The following is a 12132-nucleotide window of genomic DNA, read 5'->3' on the forward strand; positions in this document are numbered from 1 at the left end:
CAGCATGTTCGTGAGGCAACAAGAGGGAGCAATACTCTTGATCTGATTATCAGTAGTGATTCTTCATGCATTAAGAACCTGCAGATAAATGAACCACTAGGTGGCAGTGATCAGTGTGTTGAAGTGGGATTTACTCAAGGAGGTAACTACCATCAGAGGTAAAGGGAAGGGTTTTTGTTTTCGTAAAGGCGACTATGATGGTCTGAGACAGTATTTAAATTCTATACAGTGGGACCAACTGATGATGTTACCAACAGCAAACTCAAAATGGGAAGCATTCAAGGAACTAATCTTGGTGGCTACCAGGCTTTACATACCAACTAAGAAATATTGTTCAAGGTTTAGGCCTAAATGGTTGTCAGATGGACTAATGAGACATGTGGCAGAGAAGAAAAATGCATGGGATACATACAAATTAATGGGTGACATGGAAGCCTATGAAAGATATAAGTTGGTCTGTAACCAAGTCACAAAGGAGATTAGGCAGGCAAAGGCAGACTACGAAAAATCCTTGGCAAAGGATGCAAAGAAAAACAGAAAGGAGTTCTTTACATACTTGAACTCGAGAAGGAAAGGGATGAATCAGATTGGTCCACTGGATATTGATGGTTCAACAGTTGAGGATCCTGCTCAGGTGGCTAACAATCTAAACGAGTATTTTGCATCTACATTCACGCATGAGGAGTTATTCAGGAAGGAGAATGATGTAGGTAAAGTAAACATTGGCAGTGAGCTGGATGATTTTGTAATAACTGAGAGGAAAGTGGAGGAGAGATTGTTGAGGATAAACATAAAAAAGGCACCTGGGGTGGATGGGATCTATCCAGTTATATTAAAGGAGGCAGCAAAGGAAGTATGCAAACCCCTAGCCATAATTATGAGAGCTTCTTTGGACTCAGGGGAGGTACCCATAGACTGGAGATGTGCAAATGTAACCCCAATTCACAAAGGAGGATCAAAGGCTGACACAAGTAATTATAGACCTGTTAGTTTAACTTCTGTTCCAGGTAAATTAATGGAGGCACTGGTTAAAGAAGCACTGCAGGATCATCTAGACAAGAATTCAGTTATAGCTCAGACGCAGCATGGTTTTGTTAAGGGCAGGTCTTGCCTGACCAATTTGATTGGATACTATGATGTAGTCACAAAAGAACTGGATGCAGGGAATAACTTTGATATTATATATTTGGATCTTAGAAAGGCTTTTGATACTGTTGCACATGGAAGACTGCTGCACAAATTGGAGCAGTGTGGCATTGAAGGCAAATTGCTGCTATGGATAAGGGGATGGTTGAGTGGCAGAAGACAGAGAGTGGTAATCAATGGACACTGCTCAACGTGGACTAATGTTATTAGTGGAGTTCCTCAAGGTTCAGTGTTGGGTCCATTGTTGTTTTCGGTGTTTATGAATGATATTGATGATGGGATATCAAGTTTAATGTCTAAGTTTGCAGATGATACAAAGGTTGGCAGGGTCGTTAAGGACACTACTGACGCTATGCTGCTGCAACAGGATCTGGAAAGGTTGAACAGATGGGCTGAGAGGTGGCAAATGAAGTTTAACATTGACAAATGTAAAGTACTACATATGGGTAACAGTAACCCCAGAGCAATGTATCAACTCTGCGGTACTACACTGACAGTGGTGGAAAAGAAAAGGACCTGGGGGTAATTGTGCAGGCAGATATGAAGTTCTCTGAGCAGTGCAGACGAGCTGCAAGAGTAGCTCATGGTGTCTTGTCAATGATATACAGGAATTTTTCTAGCAGGGATAAGGAGGTGATTATTCCCTTGTATAAGGCAATGGTTAGGCCACATCTTGAGTACTGTATACAGGTCTGGAGGCCTCATTTCAAGAAGGATGTAGAGCTGCTGGAACGGGTACAGAGAAGGGCAACAAGATTAGTAAATGGAACAAAGGGTTGCTCTTACGAAGAAAGGCTTAAGTTTTGCAAATTACAGAGTCTGGAGACTAGGCACCGGCGAGGTGATCTGATAGAGGTGTATAAGGCTTTGAATGGTTTGAGCATGCTCAATGCCAATGGGATTCTTCATCTTTCTCAGAATAATCACCTCAGAGGGCATAAATTCAAATTGAGGAAGGACGGATGTCGGATAGATGTGCGGAAATTTGCCTTTGTCCAGCGGGTGGTTGGTTGGTGGAACCAACTTCCATCACTTGTTGTTGAAGTTGATAGCCTAAACAAATTTAAAGCTCAACTGGACAGGTATTTCGAACGAACGGAGGGGTGAAATGGGAGAGGGTTTTTTTTTTTTTTGGCTGATGCTGAATAAGCTTGCTTTCTTGCATCATATGCCTCTACTAATGCTAATGCTAATTTTAAATTAAGATTCAGTATTTAAGATCAGTTCATTATAAATGTGGAATGACAACAAAATTTGCTAACAGCAAATATTAATAACAAATTTGATTATCATCATGGCAGAGCATTAAAAGTTGCATTTGAATTTGACTGTGATTTATGTTCCCTTCATTGCTAAATATGGTAATGCTCTTGTATTCTATCTTATACTCCTCTCTCCCTGTGTGGTCATCCCAGAGTATAAACAGAAAATTTATTTAATTTTTAATATTTTTAGTACAGATCTGACATTGAATACTATATTGGAAAAATGGCAACATTTTCAAATGACACCACTTTTAACTTTTGGCTGCCAATTACTTTAAAAAAAAATAAGCATTGTGACTATGAGGATTCGTTCACTGTACTGTTTAAGCATTTTTTTGTAAAAATGATTTTGTTTATTCATGGTGAATGTTGAGTTGATGTTCAGTCTATTATTTGAGTTGGTTTAAAAAAATAAATTTATAATTTTCATTAATTTCTTGTAATTGCTTTTAATATACAAATTATAAAAAACTACATAAATACTGATAGTGTAATAACATTAGATTCATGAAATTAATAACTTTCAGTTAATAGATATACACTTGTGCTCAAAGAAAATTCATCACCCCTTAAAATTGTAGTTGTGTGAATAACGTAAGTATATGGCAATATTTCTTACAGATTGCATCAGATAAGATTTTATAATGTTACATCACACATAGGTGATGTAACATTGCATCAGCTGTTACTTTCAGCTATATAAGCTCTGCAAGAGTTGCAGTCATTCCTTGCTTGTGTCAGGATAGTGAGTTATGTGCAGTTGACGCCACGAAGAAAGAGTGCTATTGTTGCTTTACATGAAGGAGGATGTTCTTCCCGTCATGCTTATAGAGTGTCTTGTTATCAGTTGACAGTGAGTAGATTTCTTTCCAAACTCAAGAATACTGGTTTGCTGCTAGGAAAAAAGGAACCGGATGCAAACGAGTCTGTGCCAAAAGAGGACCTTGTTTTGAAGTGCTTATGCCTTAAAAACCATAAAGCTTATTCATCTGAGCTGAAATGAGAATGGGAAGAACATACAGGGGTGGTAGCAAGTGCAGTAACAGTCAGAAGACACATCTTCAAAAATGGACTTGTAGCCTGTCATCCTAAGAAGTCCCTCCTCACACAAAAAATGAAAAAGACCTGATTAATTGGTCTAAGGAACATGTCAAATGGACCTCCGGGCAGTAGAAGTCAGCTATTTTCTCGGATGAGAAGAAATTCAACCTGCATGGCTCTGATGGGAGACAAGCTAGTTGCCATAGATGTGGTGAAGAATACCATCCAGACTGTATGGTGTCTACAGTGAAATTCCCTACCAGCCAAATGAATACTGGGGTGCATTTTGTATCTCGGAAAAGTCACCTGCAGTTTGTAAAAGGTTCCGTAAATGCCAGTGGATACCTCGCTATATTGGAAGGCAAATTGCTGCCAACCATTAGAGAGACCATTTCAACCTGCCAAGTAACTGCATCTTTCAGGATGATTCTGCTCCTTGTCATCAAGCGAAAAGTGTAAGTAGGCACTTCTGTAGTTACTTTAGCTTCATTTCTGTATTAAAGGTTCTACAGTAATGTGTTCACATTTGTTCCAGGTGAAAAAATGTTTGTAAGAATGGTCCATTACAATTGTTAGCTGGCCAGGAAACAGCCCTGCCGACCTGAATCCTATAGAGAACCATTGGCATTATGTGGAATCTGCAGTTGCCAGAAAGAAACCAAAGACCCTTTGTGAACTTCATAATTCGTGTTGGAATCACAAACTATCAGTTGATTATCTTCAGAAATTGATCTTGTCAGTGCCTCGACAGTGTGCTGCTATCATCAGTGCCAGAGGTGGTTCAACTAAATATTAGTTTACACCTGGTGAACTTTTCATTTTGTTTTCCATTTAAAATGATAAACTGAAGTAAATTTAGGGCTTCTGATAACATTTCAGCCATAATTGTCGTGTTTACCCAAACTGTTGTATAAAGGTTGCAAATGCTCATTTTGGAATACTTTGAGAGCACCTGTCAAATATTACTTAGCTTTGCCTTGCAAAAAAAGGGTTAGAAATGTGAAATTCCTAAATGATGCACTTTCTTTGAACGCCAGTGTAGTTAGTTAGATATAGTACATTTCATATATACTAGATATTTTGAAATTTTTTTTGAATATCCTCCAAAGACAAAATACTATTCCAGAACTCTTTTTAGTTAATATTTTTGTTGTTATTTTTAGAGTGAAGAAATATTTTTAGATATGTTTGAAGATGAATATCAAGAAATGAAGGTATGTGCAAGTTTAAAACTTGTATTAAATTATTAAATTTACAAGTGTTATCTAACTATATTGCATAAATTATTAATTGAATTTTTAATTATTTGACAAAGTTCAATTATATTCTACGATGGAACAAACATTCAAAGAAAAATTTTTTATTTGATGTATATCAAATTAATCTTAGTGGCACACTTATAAGATATTTACTTGTATTCCACTACATTGTTACAAGTTGCACTTTGCACCTAGACATATATTATATAGATACAGTACATTTCAGTAATATTCTATATTAAACCTGGAAGTTAGATCATTCCTAATGTCACTGATTTACCACTTTTTTCTGAATCTCAGATAAATGGGTGAGATCGTAGTTATGATCTGATTTACCTAGAAGAGTTGACTACTATGATATAGTTTGACAATTAATGTTAATAAAACATATCATTATTGTATATGATTTAATGCTATAATATTTTATTAAAATCAAATTATTTCTCCATTTTATGAGTGGATAATGTATACTTGCTAAAGCTAATTTGTTTTAAAATGAGACATATAATGAACATTAAGTTTTATGCATGGTTTCATAATGTCAGCATTAAAATATTGATTATAATATTTTTAGTATTTATTTGTTTATATAATTATTTTTCTTTCTTTATTTTTTCTTGTTAAAAGAAAAAGCCATTAAATGTAGAATATCTTATGATGGATGCCAATTTGCTTTTGCCGCCAACTGGTACACCAATGTCAGGAGTTGAATTTCACAAACGTTTACCTTGTGGTGAAGTTGAGAGGGCACGAAGGGTATGTGAACATTTTGTATTTTTATGATTATTTAACTATGTTACTGAGCATATTAATGTTTACTTGGTTTAATGCTTGTAAGTACAGCTGTTTATTGATAGTTTCCTGCAATCAGTGTCTTATGCAACAAAGTCAGCATGATTCCAGGGGTGGAATCATGTTGACTCTGTTTTTTTCAATTGTACCATTAGTAAACAATGTACTATGATCAAATTTTTGTGTTTAGAAGAGGTCAAACCTTCCCAGATTCACAAAAGAATGTTGGCACAATGTGGCGAAAAGTGTATTAGTTAAAAAAACGGTGTATGAATGAGTGAAAAGGTTTTTGGGTTGGCCATTTGGTCCTTGAGGTTGTCACAGACATTCTCTCAGATATGCCAGACAAGCTGTACTTGCTACCTGGGAGTCTAAAACGCTGATGGAACTGATATTCGGGTGACACTCAAGTCAAGTGGACCCAATTTCGGCGAAGTCCGGATGGTCTGTGACAGCCAAATCCTCTGCTTGCACCTTCACGATGGTGGGACTGTTAGTAATCCTGGGTATAACCCCCATGCACAAGTACATGGTGAGTGACCACCCAGGTGTGAACCAACGTAAGCAGGGGTCGAGGTGTGGTGCCCACACCACATGGAGGAACGCCGCCCCTCTATGTTACCAGGCAGTACTAGGTGGAAGATGACTCTCATCAACCGGTGAAATACCACCACTTTGCTTATTGGAGGCTTGAAGTGGTGGAACCTATGTTTAGTCTCTAGAGCTAAGTTCCGGTCAACCCTTCCCTATCTCTTCCATCATGCAGTATGATTGATGACTTTTGAGGTTATGATGAACGTCGTGGCGAGATCCAATATTCCTTACATTTCGAGGGTACAGCTCTAAAACGGTTTTTGCAGGCCAGCCGCTAGTTAGTACACTGGACCGGACCTATTGGTAACTCTCTAGGAGGCTTCCGGATCAGCTAGTGTATAATCTTGCTACCTCTACTCTGCCAGATAGTGACTGGAGGGAGTCCGAGTAGTGTGTATGCGGGGAGCATTGTCGAGGCCACATTATGTCAAGGATCTGGGTATATTCTTACCACATGTACGCCATATCCAAAAATTTCATTACTTCATACAGCATGTCCCACCAATTTTTCTTACTATTGAATACACCATGAATTGTCAAACTAATAGAGCAAGCTTATCTGCGAAAAGATTTAAACCTCCCAAGGACTTCCTAATTCATTACACAAATATACGTGGTCTCAATTCTAATCTCAACGATGTCCATTTCCACTTGCAGTCTGCCAAATCTCATGTACTTTTTCTGACAGAATCTCAGTTATCAGTTGATTCAACTACTGCTCATCTCAGATGCCCAAATTATTCGCTGTATGATTCCTTTCACCTCAAAGGTGGTATTTGTGCATATGTCCGTTCTGATATTCCCTGTCAGAGACTTGGCAATTTGGAATCTCCTCTCTTTGATCTTCTCTGGCTTAAAATCTCTCTACCTCATTGTGTAAAATTCATCTGTTGTCTCTACCGTTCTCCCAACTCGACTAATCACTTGGAGCTCTTTGACTTCCTCTCGTTGCAACTTGACTTTCTCCAGTCCAACTTTCCTAACAGTGAGGTAATTTTCCTTGGTGATTTTAACTTTCACAACTCCAGCTGGCTTCCGTTTTCTAGTCACACCGACCCAGCAGGTCGAGATGCTGAGGCTTTTGCAATTACTAATGACCTAGCACAGATTGTTCATTTACCTACAAGAATACCGGAAAATCCTAATCATACAGCCAATACGCTTGATCTTTTTCTCACAAACAACCCTTCTAAGTACATGGTCAAAGTGAATGGTCCTTTAGGCACCTCAGATCACAACTTGGTGATTCTCTTCTCCAATGGAGCCTTTATCTCATACCATTCCCAACCTTATGTTGTTTGGCATTACAAGAATGCAAAATGGGATGACCTTCGAGACCTTTCTTCTTTTCCTTGGTCGGACTACTGTTTCAAAACTTCTGATGTCAACGTTTGCTCAGATCATGTCAGTGAAATTATTCTTGCAGGAATGGAATCCTTTATCCCATACTCCACTTTAAAATCTCGTCCTTTATCTAAACCTTGGTTTTCCAATAAATGTGCTAAGGCTGTCCAAGAGAAGAATGTTGCATATCGTAATTGGCTTGTTTCTAATTCTTCAGTTTCATTTTCTGCCTACACCAAAGCTCGCAACAATTGTAAAGCAGTTATTAATCAGTCCAAACTAGAGTTTGAACAGGCTAAGAGTAGAAAACTTGCTTCTTGCCCTAATGGTAGCCGAGCATTCTGGTCTCTTGCCAAAGCTATTGGCCGCAACTTTTGCCCATCTCTGCTCCCACCTCTGTCCAAACCAGATGGTTCTGTTGTCACTTCAGCCAAGGATAAAGCTGACCTGCTAGCATCCCATTTTTCTTCCAGCTCATGTATTAATGATCTTGGTAAAACACCTCCCACCATTCCCAACACACTCCATTCAATGCCTCCTGTGGTCTTCCGTCAAAAGGATATCAGAAGGATTTTGATGAATCTCGATGCTAAGAAAGCTCCAGGTCCTGATGGTATTTCTCCACTTGTTCTCAAAACCTGTGCTCCTGAACTTACTCCTATTCTTTGCTGCCTTTTTTCACTTTCTTATTCTAAAGGTGTTTTTCCTTCTGCTTGGAAATTTGCTCATATCCAGCCAGTTCCTAAAAAGGGTGACAAATCCCTCCCATCCAATTATCGTCCCATTGCAATTACTTCTACTCTTTCTAAAGTAATGGAGAAATCAATTAACCGCCAACTCTTAAACTACCTAGAAACCCTCCATCTGATCAACGATCACCAGTATGGATTCCGTCAGTGTCGATCCACTGGTGATATTCTGGCTTATGTTGCCCATTTATGGACTAATTCAATGGAAAGGTTCGGTGAAACACAAGTAGTTGCTCTTGACATCTCAAAGGCTTTTGATCGTGTTTGGCATAAAGGTCTTCTAAACAAGCTTCCATCTTATGGTTTGCCAACTGTTTTTAGTAATTGGTTATCCAGTTTTCTCTCTGATCGCTCACTGAGGGTGATGGTTGATGGCTCTCTGTCTTCTAACTTCTCCACTAATGCCGGTGTCCCCCAAGGTTCAATTCTTTCCTCCACTCTTTTCCTCTTGTATATCAGTGACCTTCCATTGACTGGAAATCCTATCCATAGTTTTGCCGATGATAGCACATTGCATTCAACTTTCCATTTTGAGAAACCTTGTCCTGCTCAAACAGCTTCAACTTCTCGAAAATCTGCTACCAATTCCTTAAATGCCGATCTTCAGGTAATTCTCCAGTGGGGCAAAAACAACTTAGTTGATTTCGACCCTTCTAAAACTCAGTCTTGTCTTATATCTCGCAAAAAGGATTCTTCTGCTCCTATGCTTATCTTTAGTGACACTCCAATTTCTAGGCAAAAGGATATATCTCTTTTGGGGATTACCCTGACTTCTAATGTCTCTTGGCACAAGCACATTACAAATATTGCTTCCTCTGCATCTAAAAAACTTGGTTTTCTCTTTCGCTCTCGGCGTTACTTTTCTTCCAAACAGCTGCTCACTCTGTATAAATCGCAAATCCGCTCTGCCATGGAATATTGTTCCCACATCTGCGGTGGTGCCCCCAAAACCTCTCTCAGGCTTCTTGATTCCATTCAGAAGAGGGCAGTTAGGTTAATTAATGATTCATCTCTAACAGAGTCTCTCCACTCGCTGTCTCATAGACGCACTGTTTCTGCTGCATGCCTCTTCTACAGATACTTCCATGGGCACTGTTCGTCTGAATTAGCTTCTATAATTCCCGCTCTCTCTCTTTCAAAACAGTCCGAACACGTGCCGCCACCAGCCAACATCCATTTACTGTCCAACTTCAAACCCACAGAACCAACTTTTCATCTTCCTCATTTATTCATTCAACTGCCGTTTTCTGGAACAACCTTCCTTCATACGTATTTCCTGAAAACTACAATCTACTGAAGTTCAAGTCCAATGTCAACAAATCTTCTTTCGTCTTCTCAGTCTCCAACCCAAGCATGGTACTAAGTACTATAGGTTCTAATACCTCTCGTGTTTGGGGTTCACATTAAAAAAAAAAAAATAATAATAAAAAAAAAAAAAATAAATAACCAGCACACCAAAGCTTGATTGTGCAGAGTAGATATAGCCTCAAACCATAAAAATTTTACTGTGTTCCATCCGTTTTGAAAGGAGCAATACAGGGTGACCTGAAAAGTATGCTTCTTAGTTCATAGCCTCATCATTATGTGGCGCAGCATTCCAGCTGGGTTTTGTACGTAGTTGACAGTTTCTATTTAATATGTATAATAGGCTGTCTCTGGCTTGTTTACAGTTACTGTTTTAAATGGAAGAATCTTTGAACACAGATCAATGTGCAGTTATTAAATTTCTGACTGCCGAGAAGAATGTATTGCCTGATTGATCTTTTATGATGAAAATGTATGGTGTTTTATGGATTTTTTAAATAATGTGACTATGGATGAATCCTGGATTCAACACTATGTTATGAAAGATAACAGTCCAAGGAATTTTGTCATAACATATTTCTGTCTCCATAAATTCAAAGTCCAAGCATTAGCCAGAAAAGTTATGTTAATTGGTTTTTTAGGACTCAGTCAGTTTTATTTGTGCCAAAAATTTGAAAAAGGGACCACAGTTGATTCAATCCAGTACATCGAGACATTGGACAAGCTCTAAAAAAAGAATCAAATGAGTAACAATATACAACATTTGCAAGAATTTTGTTGCTCAAAGTTCTTTCACTCTTCCTTGTAGTTTCAGATTTAACCTCAACCTCAGATGACTTTCTCTCTCTCTCTCTCTCTCTCTCTCTCTCTCTCTCTCTCTCTCTCTCTCTCTCTCTCTCTCTCTCTCAGAGAGATGGTTTCCTCTCAAGCTGAAAGAATCTACATTATTTTCTTTTTGATTTATCTCTATTCCTTCAAAAGTTGTGCAGTAAAAGACATATTTGCATTCCTATAATTAATTCGTGACGTGGAAAAGCTTAGTAGAAGATCGTTGAATCACTTAATGCTGTTTGTGAACAAGATTAGTGACTCATTGATAATTAGAATAGAGAAGTCATAGTTTCTGGGTTCCACAATTATTATGTGAAGCATGTTGACACATAGTGTCTTAGGTAGGGCGGCTCCAGAACTTTAGTTCGACTCTGCCCTGGAACAATGTGATGATACAAATTCTGTAAATGGCCAGAAAGGTGTGTAATGTTGTGTTTGTGAATAAGCATTGTTTCTGGCCACTTAGTGACTAGGAAGGAGATCATCTTGAATGCTTGCCCAGTAGTCCATCTACACCACAGGTAGGTGGGCCACAACTAAGTATGTACCATAGCTCACCTTGATAATCTTGTACCGAATGCCCAAAGAAAGCTTGGGATCATTCAAAAATTGAAAAAAAAAAAAAAAAAAAAATGTAATCTCACTCCAAAAACTTGAAGCTGGAAAACACTCTCTCTTAACCATCCTACACACACACACACACACACACACACACACACACACACACACACACTTCTTGTGCCAGCAATAATCCCGCCTTAGAGCCAGTCTGATGCCTGCAGCAATGGTGGAGAGAAGGTCCAGAAACAATTGAATTCAACAGATGGAGTTGTAGTTTGGCAGCAGATAGCAGTGTAGATCTGTAGTCCAGGTAATTTCTTCAGCCTGGGACCTTCAGGGTAGATGGAAGCCAGAGGAGAGGAATCACTGGAGTCTTGCAAGCAAAGTCCTGAAGAAGGTTAAGTATTTTTTTTTTTTTTTTTTTTTTTTTATGTCAGAAGAGAAGAGAAGATTCATTCCCAAGAGTAAATGAAATGCAAGAGATAAGAAGAGGCTGATGAAGACTAAAATGGGCAATTAAGGAGGAATGCTCCCAATCCTTGAGTTGGCCACAGAAACAGAGGTGAATCAGATGGTTTAAAAGCCATAAGTTTAGCTTGAAGTGAGCCATGTCCAGTTAGTAAGAAAAGTGGGTGTAAACTTGGGGAAAACCATTTTAGCACATTTTTTTTTTTTGCAAAGTAACCAATGAAATTTTTTTGTGACCAAATCTTTGGAAGGACTGGACCTGACAAAGTTGGACAAGGTGTTTCCAGCAGCATTTCTTTTCAAGTTTGTGTCACACTGAATATTTAAACTGTATCCTAAAAGGTGTTTGTTCTTGAATGACAAGATGGAAATAAAATCCTTGGAGGGGATTATCTTGGTGATCCAGTGGAAACAGCCATTTATGACCTGATGTGCAGCTGTTGTAACTGTTATGACATATTCAATTCATGACCAAAAGCATGCATTGCTGGATAGATGATAATTTTTTCTGAAGAGGGGCCAGCACCGTTGGTATAGAGAGAGAAATGCAACTTTATGTATGAGATAGAGCATACAATGATTAAGAACTCAAGATTGGTTAGAGAACAGGCAGTCATAGATGTGTATTTTATAATTTTTTCATGCAGGTGCAAAATATGTTTTTTGAAACTATGTTTACAGTCAAAGACAAATTTATGAGAATCAACCATGGAGCAGAAACATTCATAAAGTCAGAAACAGGGGTCTAGATGTAGACAGAGTACCTTTGATATATAG

The 12132-nt window shown here is 38.4% G+C and overlaps 1 protein-coding gene across 2 annotated transcripts in view; it reads left to right on the forward strand.

Annotated features, from left to right (window-relative positions):
• ema (C-type lectin domain containing ema) overlaps nucleotides 1–12132 on the forward strand; it is a 223042-nt gene that overhangs the window by 136839 nt on the left and 74071 nt on the right. For both annotated transcript variants that reach the window (XM_090386684.1, XM_090386685.1), the window contains exons 17-18: nucleotides 4616–4666; nucleotides 5339–5467. In XM_090386684.1, coding sequence (XP_090242810.1) covers nucleotides 4616–4666; nucleotides 5339–5467 — 180 coding nt within the window. The remainder of the gene's footprint in view (nucleotides 1–4615; nucleotides 4667–5338; nucleotides 5468–12132) is intronic.

The sequence above is a fragment of the Mastigoproctus giganteus genome, chromosome 12, assembly GCF_048544385.1.
Source record: "Mastigoproctus giganteus isolate SK-2022 chromosome 12, ASM4854438v1, whole genome shotgun sequence".
NCBI classification, from domain to species: domain Eukaryota; kingdom Metazoa; phylum Arthropoda; class Arachnida; order Uropygi; family Thelyphonidae; genus Mastigoproctus; species Mastigoproctus giganteus.